Below are 12,473 nucleotides of genomic sequence, written 5' to 3' on the forward strand. Positions count from 1 at the left end.
ACGGAAGGGAGCTAATGCACGTCACGTAACGCTTTTCTAAGGTATCGTCGACGTTTCGGTAGCGTGGACGTGGCCGAACCTCGCCAGAATGGAGCACCTGGATGATTATCAGTCCGCCGAGCCTGCCAGCGCCAAGGGAACGACGAACGCCGACGATGAAGTAAGTTCTTTGAGCACCTAGACCGCGTAGTTTCTTGAATTTCCATCGGTGCACGGAGGTAGAGGGGCTTCTGGGTTCGTCGTCGATGATCTTCGAAGTCACTAGTGAATGTAGAACTCGCGGCGAGGGCTGCGAGCTTCTAAGACACGACCAGGAGTGTGAAATTCCCTAAGAGATTACTTTTCAAGATGAAGTATTGGAATTCTGAATATTTTTTACTAATGTCTGTAGGTGAATCTTATGGGAAATTGATTATGGGGGTACTAGAAGCGTCCATTTTGAGATAGAAGTAGAAACAGTGGAAACAGTAAGGTGTTTGGTCAGCCAGTTTGTAAATGAGCTGATGGAACTGCCAGAAAATGTTCCAACGAATCTTGTACGCAATTTTCTTCGACGGTAATCTTAATCCAATTGTTTGTTTCGGAGATTGAAAATCTCGAAAATTTAAGATCCTTTTCTCGATGCGAATAATCGCGTCCCGTTATCAACTGAAAAATACGAACGCTGATTGATATTGTTATTTTCCTTGACTTGTCGCCAATCAAGATTGATGCGAGGCAATTGGAAAGAATTCGTGTACGATCGTTACGATTAAGAGGCAGGAGTTTCGTATTGTAGGAGGGTTTCGATCTCGACGATCTGCTGCCGATCGTCGGCGAGTTCGGCCGTTATCAGAAGAAACTCCTCTGGCTCGTGTGTCTTCCGGCGTGCCTCCCTTGCGGATTTTGCGCCTTCAATCAGCTCTTTATGGCCAACACGCCGCCTCATTGGTGTAAAGTGCCGGGATTGGAGAACTTGGACGTCTCCCGTCGAAGAAGACTCGCGATTCCGCCCAGTCAGGTGCAGGGAATTGATCGAAAACTCCTCACGATTTCTGCTCAATCAGCTTATATCGCTAGGAATCATTACGAGATATCTGTAGATGTACCAATTAAATTCCAGCCTCCAAATCTCTACTCTACCCTTTTAGTCGCTAGTATTATACACTTATATCTCGTGTACTTCAACCGAACACCTTTTTTGCTAATGTCCATCCTCTATTGCAATCCTCTATGCCTTCTAAGTAATCGTATACGAACACAGTTCCTAAAAGCTGTCAGGTACTATTAGGATCCAAAAATCATAGGTGTAAGCTCAAATCTCTACCAGACTTGCATCCCCTAGAGTGCCACTCCAGCTCCGTTTAGCAGCGAATTCCTCTGTGCTACCTCATTATAACAATCAGTTTCACAAATAGGACGATAATGAAACGTACAGCCAATGCACACGTTACGACATCGATTGGACGACAGAGAACATCTCAGTCGTGACGGCGCCGTCATCCCTGCCGAACTCTTCATGGCCGGTCGTCCCCTGCGATCATGGCTGGGAGTACGAGATGTCCGAGATAACGTCCTCCATCGTTATCGACGTACGTTCTTTATTTCCCCGACGATCCTAGCTAACTAGTACCCTAATCCCACTACTTAATTACTGTACTGAAACATTTGCAGTTCGATCTAGTCTGCGACCACGCGATCTATCCGACGATCGGCCTGGTCGCCCTGAACACAGGTGGTCCGATAGGGGTGTACCTGTTCGGTACCCTGAACGACAGGTAATTAACGTAACGATTCGCCGTTGGAACTATCACTTCATAGATTTTATTCTGTTGAGCAGGATCGGCAGGAGGCTGTCCTTCTTCACGTGTCTGGCGACCCTGATCACAGGCGGATTTCTAACGTCGATATCGAACAGCTTCTGGACCTGGGCCGCGACGCGTGTGGTCGTAGGCCTGACCATACCCGCCATTTATCAGATACCTTTTATCATATGTAAGATCGATTGAAACGATAATTGAACCGAAGGAAGCAGCCCTACCGCCGGTGAACCAATTTCCTCATCGAACTTTTCTCTGATTTCCCGCTAACAGCGCTGGAGTTGGTCGGCCCGAATTATCGGTCGTTCGTGACGGTGATGACTTGCAGCTTCTACACAATGGGTTTGTGTATGCTAGCCGGCGTGACCTATTTGATAAGAGACTGGCGGACGCTAGCCATAACTACGAGCGCGCCGTTTCTTTTGTACATATTGTATTGGTGGTGAGTCGGAGTCGAAGATAAGCGAGCCGTTATGGTGTCAGGCGCGCAACGGAGACGCTTTAAAACGTTCGAGATAATTGCAGGTTCCTGCCGGAGTCGCCGAGATGGCTGCTGGCGAAGGGACGCCTCGTGGAGGCGAACGACATCCTCGAGAGGCTCGCGAAAGTCAACGGGAAAGAGCTGCCAGCCTCTTTTACCCAGAAACTCCGGCAGCGGATGATGATGTCACGGTCCAAAAGTGAAGAGGAGAGATTGCGCAGCGGGCCAGGTGTCCTCTCGCTCTTCAAGACGCCGAACATGCGCTTGAAGACGTGTCTAATTACCCTAAATTGGTAAATCAAAGTCCAAGTGCCCGATAATCCCGATAGCGCGATGAACATCCGATGTGTCGTACCGGCTCGCGAGATAGCCGTACTCCAATGGAGAATTCGCGGCTGATTAAAACGTTCTCGGATAAGAGCGAGTACCATTAAGGTCTTTCTTACCGAGTGCCATTCAGGTATCTCTCCGGCGTATCGAGATCGATAGCAATCGGCTTCTCTTGTTTACCTGTGGAGTTGAGCTTCGACCGTTTGAAGGAAACATTGATGGATGAAGCATATTCATGTTTGACTCGTTCAAAAACCAAGGCGGTTAAGTTTGGAAAACAAAAATTCAGAACATTAATGTTTTGACTTCTGAAATTGTGATACGACGTATTCAGAAACTATAAAAAGGGCTTTTTGATCTAGACACCGCGTAGATACGAATAAATCCTGTAATAACTGAGAAGAATATTTATTCCATTAAAATTGACAGAAATCAGGGAATATCAAAAGATCGACTTAACCGCACTGTTTTCTGAGCGACTAATTTATTGATCGTAAAGTCTACGATACAAGCATACGCCCCTTGTAATTGGGTGTTCGACTTTGTTTACGTTTGAAGCTAGATTGTGTCTTGTCACGGGGCGGGTTCAGCTAAAGTTCAACAACAGATTAAACGCATAGAATGTTTTTTAGACCCGCCTCCTTCGTTTATTTTCGAGTGCTATTTTGTTTCGGTTTATTGGAGCTATCGGCGCACGATACACGTGTTAACAACAATGGCAAAAAATATCTGTGTTTGGTTGTTGTTTGCCCAGGTTCGCCAATAACATGGTGTACGTTGGCTTATCGTACTACGGCCCGGCGTTAGGGAACGAGGAGCATCTCAGCTTCTTCTTTTCATCCCTCGCGGAAATTCCCAGCTACATGGCGTGCTGGGTCGTGATGGATCGATGGGGACGCCGATGGCCGCTCTGTCTGTGCATGGTCGTGGCCGGGGTTTCCTGTATCGCCACTGTGCTCCTCTCATCCGGTACCCTAACTTCGACTGATCGATCGAACGATGACGCTCGAGTATCCCGTGCCCTCTGAGCTTTGAGATAGACGAGCGCAATGTTCACCAATTTATTCCGGGCTGCTCAACGCTGTCACATTAACTCTCAATTAATTATAACGCGAAACGTTCATAAACATGATTAATTTAGACAATTACGAGGAGCGTATGACGCAATGAATCTGTCCAGATGGACGTATAGCGAAGCTAAGATAATTCTTAATTAAATTCTTGAACCTATGGTAGAAGAGGGACGAGTTTTAAGAAATGAAGTCTGATTCGATCATTGATATACATTAAAGATTCTACCAAAGATTATGAATTTAGGGGTTGAAATCAGATAAGCGATCGGTTTTAAGCATCTCGTCGATCATCGTCAACGTTGATCCGTTATATAGTTAATTATTCACCACGTAAACGAAGTGTGAAAACGCTTGTCCATCTCAAAGTAGCAATCGAAGGTTTAAGAATAATGTAAAATTAAGAAAAGAGATCGTAACTATCGTTATGAATGTGGATAGCGATAAACTGTCGTCGCCTGGTTCACAGCGTCATCAATCGCGGTAGCGCCTACGTGCATCCATCACAAATACGCGACAAGCTAATCGCATTTTCTTTTAGACGCCGTAGTGGCCACGCTGATTCTATTCCTGTTATCGAAATCCGCGATATCGGCCTCGTTTCTCATTATATACCCGTTCGCCGGTGAACTTTACCCCACGCAACTGCGCGGCGTAGCGATCGGTTTCTCCGCTTACATCAGTGGTCTCGGGCTAATCATTATTCCTTTTGTTACATATCTGGTAAGTGATCGTAAATAAGTTTGTCGTGAGGTCAGCCATGGGGACCGACCGACCGACCGTCGATTTGCGTCATTCCAGGGCAAGGAGAACTTGGTCTTGCCCCTCGTGATACTGGGATGCGTCTCGGTGATCGGTGGACTGTCTGGCCTGCGTTTGCCCGAGACGCTGCATCATCGATTGCCCCAGACCGTCGAGGAAGGGGAGCTGTTCGGGAAGGATTGGACCTGTGCCGACTGCTTCCGTTGCGTTCCAATAAAGTACGTGCACTCGGTAGCGATACAGAGCCGACGTTCAATCGGACTCCCCGTAGATCCTCTAAACTCCTGGCACTCTTCGCGCTGTTCATCCCCAAAGTCGCAACTGTTTTTTTCACGCGTTGACACAGATTTGGAGGAATGTGTTCTTACTGCCAGAATCTCTCGTGTGCTAAGAAAAATAAATGGATCACGGCGAGAGCGAGTTAGATGAAGAAACAGTGAACGCTAGGTCTATACAGTAGAATCAGAGATTATCTAAGATTTCCTCGTGATGTATTGTTTAATAGCGTACGAGTCATGGTTGTTCAACGAGTACAATCAACGGAGATCTTGCTATAATTAATGGCATTGTAACATTTTAACTGGAATCAATGAAACCGTGAACTCCTGTTACATCCGAAGAACCGTTTCATTTAGCCGACTCGTTTCAGTCGTACGGATGAAGATCTATAGTCGTTCCTACTTCTAGACCCTCATCCGCCGCAGCCTCCTACGAAGATCTATCAGCCAGAGAGACGGTAGAGATGCACGAGGTGCCCGAACCACCGATCACCATTCCCCAACGGTTACTAGAGGAGCAACAGAGGCCGAGCGGCGCGAGCGTGCGTCGGCTGGTCCGCCAGTCCAGCGTGATGGACACGCAGCGGGACTCCGACGGTTCCATTAAAATGACTTACTGGTTCTAGACTCGAGACTTCGTGGTTCAAATAAAATTTCAGAGAACGAACAACTGAGAGTAGGTTTATTGCCCGCAACGATTTCACTTTCTCACGTCGGAGTTTTGTTTGTTTGGACTTTACCCGATGACATCTAACATTATCAACGCTGTATCAGCGTCGGATCTAGAATTAAAGCATCGTCATTCGGATCTATGGTACATCGATCAGGGTACACTCGAACTTTGCAAATCACTGTAGCCTATAGAAACAATACTCGTTATTAAAGAACACCGAACATTTCCTCGGAGCGACCACGTAAAGATCTTTCAATAAAAATCAGGAACAGTTGGAGGAACGAGACGAACGGTTCGTGTACATCTTGCAATTTATTCCCACAGTTGGTATACAAAACACGAAGATTAGGGGGAGGAGAAATAAGAAAGGAGATGAGAGCCGTCGCGGTGTTGATCGGAGTTGCTCGCCGTGATCTCGGTCCAATCTCTGCCCGACCGTGTCTCCTATCCTTCGAGTCGGTTCAGAGTCGTGTGGTTCTGTTGTAGCAGCTGTAAGTGGGTGGATCACTGTACGATTTCGATGCACGATCCTGCACCGATCGACGCGAGATTCTTTGCTGGCCTATTTACCTCTCCAGTAATCGCTGCTGTAACTCTGGCGGATAGGACACGTAGATGTAGTGGTCGGGCATGACCTCGTTCGACGACGGCAGCTTCTCGTCACCGGGCTCGCATTTCCTTCGTTCGGCCGATCTACCCTCGCCTGGACCACTCGGTTCGTGTAACGACGACGCAGCCGCGAGCTTGCCGTCCGTGTAGTCCAGGCTTCCGGCGCCGTCCAATGTATCGTCGTCCGCGGAGCTGTTGGAAGAAAACTTTGTTATCGTTAACACGCTTGCCAACGTGCGCTAGAAACGCTCGAGATTCTTCTAACGAAGGCTATTCTTCTAAGAAGAGAAGACTCGACTTGTGACGGTTTCTTAGTTTCCGTTGTAGGTACTGATATCCTGAAGAACGTCTAGACTTCAAAGAAAATCTTTCATTTCTATGGAATAACGGGAGAAGAATGACAATCTTGCGCCGGTTAAAATAATCTGGAAAACTTTGGAACGTTCGTTGTCGCGAGAGGTAACTGCACTCGAAAGATTTTATGACGAACGTCGAAAACATTTTACGTAATGTCTGGTGGAACTTCGTCGCGTGTCGAGTTGTTTTGTAACAATAATGACTGTCGATTTCTTCGTGGGAAACGGAATAGAGGTCGCGTACTTTATATTTTGGAAATATACCGAATCGCATGATCTTCGATTTCTCGGAATGATTTCACTTTCCTCGTTCGCGGCGGATTGTTTTGATGGCAATGTTGTATACAGCTGTTTGTTTTCCTGTGTTGGACTAACGGGTGACTGAGTTTTTTTTTCGCCTGAATTGAATCGGTCTAGGCGATAAGCGACGCGATATGTCGCGATAACACGGATGTCCACTCTTCTTGAGCATTCTATTCGCCAGTTGAGTTGTGTTTATAAGCAGAATGTTGTTTTTGTTGAATACGAGGAATTTCGTGTACCAATCTAATATTATCTATTTTATGGAGCAGTGATTAGCCAAATATCTATCGCTTCGCCAATTTCTCGAATAAAATATTTTCCTTATGATGTAACATGTTTTGTAACAGATTAGATGTTCGTCTTGATGTCGAATTGATTTCAAGAAATCGAAGTTCAAGCGGAAGTGTGTGCCCTTGAATGCAATTTCGAATGCGCCGATTATGCCAGACACGTCAGAGCTTGCGCAAATTGCTAGACAACGCGATATAAAATTATCTCTTATCGCTGCACTTCGGTAAATACACATCTGGAATGCCGATAACGCGCTGGAAATACGTTCAACGGACAGGGATGTGCCAATTGTCGCAGTCAAGCTATGAAAGAGAACAAGAAATGCAGAACTGTTTCCAAATAATCGTTTATACTTTCTAATTTCGCATTCGCCTGACTTTTATCAAAGTACTCATACAAATTGCTCTTGGATCTGTTTCCAGCTAGCATAAAGTTCTACATAAATTCACTGAAAACAAACGAGATCTAGAAAAAAGAGAACCCTTTGGCATCTTCTTGCTGTTGTCACTGATCTAGAATTTAGAAGAAACATTAATGAGTGAGTGGATCAAGATTGATTATCAACTGTCACAACAAAATTGCATGCAATCCTTTATGATCGTGTGGAAATATGTGATTTAGATTCGACGTACGTACTTGAACAGGACCCAGATGACATAGTAGCATGCATAAATCGACGTGGACAGTATAGTCAGAAAAATAATGAGCAGGTACCAAGGTGTGTGCCTCTGTTGCCTCTTCGTGTCCTCCCAGTACCTGTCGCAGCTGAGATACCAGCATATTGCGCGGTTTAGCTCCCCTATGTCGTAACAAACATTCATGTGATCAAGAAATCTCGAACTACCCGGTCTGTATTTGTTAATCCACGATTATTTACCTTCGATCTCTTGAAAATCTCGTACCGAGAGATTCGTCAAAAGTCCAGCGATGCAATCGCGAACCAGTATCTGTCGATGGCACAAGCGACAAGAGAATTATCGTCGTTATCGAATTAATCCAAGCATAATATGATCACCAGAATATCAAAGAGTCGAGTCTTTTGATTATTGCCTCGAAAGTAAGATTCTATTTAAATCAATTTGTTCGAAGTTTCTGAATAACAATGGAAATTCAAGGGAAGTATTTGAAATGAATTTTCTTGATTTCAAAAGACTCGATCGTTGGGTATGGTGGCACATAATCGCAATTTTACGGCTACATAATTCACGAGTTGGGGACTGATGTCGATTACCTTGAAGTATTTCGACGAACGATATAGATAAAACGATTACATCGAGTCGGGATCGAATCAAGCTGGAGAATAGCTGTTCACTTTCTACAAGAAGCGTTTCTAATTACTCGGAATTAACTGACCAACGACGAACCAAGCGTTTTTACGAGGATCAAAGCCTTCAAACAGCGACTGGTACCTGAACGTCAAATTCACGCAGACTTTCCTCGATGCCCATAGAATTCTCTGGCTTGGAATTTAATTCATCAGCTACGAACAGCTCTCCATCTGCTATCAAAACTCGTCGTTCCGATAAGACAACAACTTAATTTCTTCGAATCCAAGAAACATTTGCATAATTCACTATTTCTCATATCGAAATGAGACAATGGTTACTTCAGAGAAATGGTCCTACGTGATCCCCGTATCTTCCCCAGATAAATATGTTTTCTAACCGTCTCTTATTCTTATCATTTCTATTCCGTACACATTTATACTATAACGGATATTAATATTCATACCATGATCCATCTATACAACCGTTAATCATCTTATTGGAAAAAAAACCATCAATATATAATAACCTGATCGACGTCTCCTATATCCAAGAATCTAGATCTATCAACTCGAGTGTCTATCCTCAAGCATCAAGCCCTTCGTTTAAAATTCAATTCGAATAATTCAATCAATCAATTAGAACATTCAATCTCCGAATGATTCCTCGAAATGTATCGCCTGCGAACCAAGTAAGACCATTTCGAAGCTAAATCCCGAGGACCTCCGGGGTACGTAAACTAACTTCGCACTGCAACTTCAGCTTCTGCAGCTCCTCCGGCTTGCAGTTGGCCTTCAGCTTCCTCAGGTGGAGCCCCTTGCGCCTCTGCTTCTTGTCCACGGCGGGTAGAGCGGCCTCGACGAGGTTCTCCTCGTCGTCCTCGTCGTCCTCGTCCTCCTCCTCCTCCTCGTTGTCGCAGGCGTTGCTCTTGTTGTCCGGGCCAGCGATCTCTACGTAGTACGCCATCCCGGGTAGTCGGTGATTATCGAGAGCGCCGGTGTCCTCCCGGTGACAGTACTGGTGGATGTTCCTGACGGCCCCGCCGCCGGACATCGTGCAGGACTTCTCGACCGGGTACGTTTTCGACGACGGCCCGCGCAGGCTGCACGGCATCACCGAGGTGGAACGTTGCTCAGTGTTCTCCTTCCAGACTTGGATGTCCGTGCTGTGGTGGGCTGCCTCGTCGTCTACCAGCGAGCTCTCGAAGTCACGGTTACCCAGGACGTCGCATCTCATGATGTCGCAGTAGTCCGCGAGGCACACCGCATCCTCCGCCTTGCGAAACGACCGGGTAAGCGATTTTTGTTACAGTTACATGGGGATCTTTGTGTGGATGTTAATCGTTAGGGGATAATAGAGTACTGAGGTTTCTAATGGATTTATCGTTCAATTTGTACTGCGACGAACTGCTGTATGAGTATTGAAACTATGCGATGTTCGAATTCTTTGATTCGATTGTGTTTGGATAATGAGTAGTACAGGTAAACATAGAGTCCGCCTTTTGGCCAAGGGAAAATCGAAGTGACATTGAGTTTAGTAAACAGTTGGTACAAGAACTGAAATATTGTTTGATTGGTCGTAGATTGAGGGAGTGAAAAGCCCTCGAAGTTGAGGGTGAAAATCATGCGTGGCGGAATGCTGGTTGTTAATTATTAAATATCTGAATCGAGAATTTTGGGAGGACGCTACGTACATGTATAGAAACTGTTCCTAACCTAGCAGCACCTTGAACTATTCACCCTCTCCATTCGAGGGTGTTTTATTAAATTAGCAGCGGTATACGACAGACGTACCGTGTTAACGTTACTCTTGTGTCTGTTATCGAAGTGGGCATCCAGGTGCTTCTCCGCGTAGAAGGACTTGCCGCATAGTCCGCAGGTCCACTGGGAAGGTCTGTGCTGGTGTTTCGCCCTCTGCTGCGGCCGAAAAATGTCCCGGCTCTCGTGGAACGGACACTCGATGGGCAGCTCTACCTGATACTTCTTCAGTATGGGCATCCATCTCTGAAATCTCGACAGAGCTGAAGGAATCGCTTGGCCGTCGTGTCTAAAAGCTACACCGTTCGCTAGAACTAAGCCCCCGTTAAACTACCCCCCCATCACTGCACCATCGACACCGGAAAAAAAAAGTCAACAACCATGCTCGGAACCGAAAATTCTACCAAGGTAAATTAAACGGTTTGTTGTTCTTTACCTTCTGGACTATCCTTCTCACCACGGACGCTCGATCGCGGGGGCATGATATTTTAAAGACGCTGGGTCCTGGCCAGGGGATTACGGACAAGAGTAACACTATCAAAACCTACAAACGTAAAAGACGATAGACACAATCGTCCCCGTGAGTTCCCCTCACGAAATCAGGTGATTCAAGGTTTCGAAGATGAAGGGGTTTGATCGGGGTGGGAATGATGCGTCGTTTCTACTGTCCGATTCGCGTCGATGCCCATGGTTTTACCCGCATCTCATCGTGCTTCGTTATCTCTCGTCACAACACGAAACCGAATTCGATCGCGGACGTCCCCGTAAATTGCGTCGTTCGGACTCCGTGCAATCTAGCTGGCCTAGATTCAGCCTGGTGACGTCTTACGGTCGAGTCGGCGGGCATGTTAGATCCACGGTACGCGGGGTGCACGCGCATAAGCAGACGAATCTACTCGGCTCGATGTAGAATGAATCGTTTCGCGTGTCGTGCGTCCGTTCTACGTACATACGTACATACGTGGTGGTAAAGCGGAGATAATGAGAAACAGGGAAATTGTTATACATTTGGTTGAACACGCACTCGGATCACTCTCGTCATCGTTCCGCAGCTCTCACGGGGGGCACCCTGATAAATCGATCGTTCGACGTCCGTCCGATCTCGACGGGGCCAAGAAAAAATTGATTCGCAATGACGCAATCCCGGTGACGTGACGAAAGGTGACCATTCTGGCACGCATCGGTCGCACCGCTCCGGCCCCGTTCCCGTTAATTACCTCGAGATGAAAGGGTTGGGTCCTCATTCATAGCCCCAGGATTGCTCCTCGCGGTTGCGACCTGTGCCGCTCACGGAAACCCGGCACACACGGCTCCGGAACGGTTTTTTCTCTTTCACGCTGTTTTCTCTCTGTTTCCAACCGCGGAATTCGCGCTCGGTCTGTTCACGGTCAACTGGGGATGCGTCGGGGGTTGCGGCGTGCACGGACTACAGGGGTTGGACGTCGACATGGCGGCGTCGTGGCGCTACGCGCAGGGGTGAAACGTCGCGGGGCCCTTGATCGGAGGATTCGTCCGCCGAGATTCGACGGTTTTCCACCGTTAACGGTCGTTGTCCGTGGGAATTAAATCGGCGGGATCCGATCGCGGGATGTGACCGATCGGGAGGGGACCTCGGCCATTGGTCCTCCGTGGTTCGAGTTAGTTCGTGTTCGTAGTTGCTAATTAGATTCCGTTCATCTGCGATAAAGATGATTATCTTATCTCGAATGGGACACCGTTTTCTATTTAGAATTGCCGAATGTGAACTCTAATCGAGCGACGGCGCCAGGGAAGATGGGATTCTTCGAGGTGTATCGATGAGAATATATTGCAACTCGTTTTATTTATTATACACTGCTTCTTCAGTTTATTTCTCTTATAAATAGGAAGTACCTTTTTTCATTTTCTTTGAATTTCGGTGTACTGGAAGATAGTTTTAATTGTATTGTTTAGGGGATGATTTGCTAGGGATTCTGCGGAGATACTTCAGTTTATTCGGGAAATCATCTGGAAATTGACGTTGGTGTTTGATACTGTATCTGTGGAGCAGTGTACGTAAATAATATACTATGAAACTTTCGAAATCTGAGTTCCACGGTTCGTGGTACGGTCCTGGACGCGCCGGAGGACGTTGGAGTCGGCGTCAATGACGGCGCGCCGACGCATCGACGACTCGGCAACGTGCCGAGCGGAATCGTTCGAGTTAAATACGTACAGCGGGAGAAAATGTAGTTTTCATCAGCCCCCATCACTCTACGGTAAAGAAACTCGATTAGCCCGATGAATAGTTGAAAGTTGAGCTATTGTTTCGAGTTTGACGTTGATTCTTCCAGAGACTGATCATTTTAAACGCATACCGTTCGAACGTTTCGTTTTTATGAAGTCTTTCACGTAAGTCACGTATTTCCGATAATACAAAATTAACTGACGCACGAGAAAATCAACACGTAAACAAACACCTCGTTTCTCACCGAAGTTTCCTCAACTCGAATATTCAAATTAATTAGCAAACACTGTTTA

The 12,473-nt window shown here is 46.4% G+C and overlaps 2 protein-coding genes across 11 annotated transcripts; one reads left to right on the plus strand and one right to left on the minus strand.

The window, feature by feature from the left end:
• The first annotated feature begins 14 nt into the window (after positions 1-14).
• CarT (Carcinine transporter) lies at positions 15-5,390 on the plus strand. The gene is made up of 11 exons (XM_031971959.2): positions 15-160; positions 779-1,000; positions 1,398-1,571; positions 1,654-1,757; positions 1,820-1,974; positions 2,073-2,241; positions 2,325-2,573; positions 3,365-3,579; positions 4,222-4,403; positions 4,482-4,660; positions 5,130-5,390. The coding sequence occupies exons 1-11, from the start codon at positions 89-91 to the stop codon at positions 5,344-5,346; spliced, it is 1,938 nt and encodes a 645-aa protein (XP_031827819.1). The 5' UTR covers positions 15-88; the 3' UTR covers positions 5,347-5,390.
• A 296-nt stretch (positions 5,391-5,686) lies between these two features.
• LOC116424922 (uncharacterized) lies at positions 5,687-11,431 on the minus strand. Of its 10 annotated transcripts, none has more exons than XR_012999087.1 (8): positions 11,192-11,430; positions 10,411-10,518; positions 10,011-10,220; positions 8,962-9,492; positions 7,830-7,899; positions 7,585-7,751; positions 5,964-6,194; positions 5,687-5,870 (listed from the first exon to the last, which is right to left on the minus strand). XR_012999087.1 is itself a non-coding variant. In XM_076369728.1 (8 exons), exons 1-8 carry the CDS (start codon positions 11,216-11,218, stop codon positions 5,855-5,857), a joined length of 1,356 nt encoding a protein of 451 aa, XP_076225843.1. In that variant the 5' UTR covers positions 11,219-11,429; the 3' UTR covers positions 5,687-5,854. The 10 variants fall into 10 exon arrangements, 7 of the variants coding, with proteins under 7 accessions (XP_076225843.1, XP_031827820.1, XP_031827822.1 ...); XR_004234592.2 differs by having other exon boundaries at positions 5,687-5,882; XR_004234593.2 differs by having other exon boundaries at positions 5,687-5,900.
• Between the last annotated feature and the right edge of the window lie 1,042 nt (positions 11,432-12,473).

The sequence above is a fragment of the Nomia melanderi genome, chromosome 1, assembly GCF_051020985.1.
Source record: "Nomia melanderi isolate GNS246 chromosome 1, iyNomMela1, whole genome shotgun sequence".
Taxonomy (NCBI): domain Eukaryota; kingdom Metazoa; phylum Arthropoda; class Insecta; order Hymenoptera; family Halictidae; genus Nomia; species Nomia melanderi.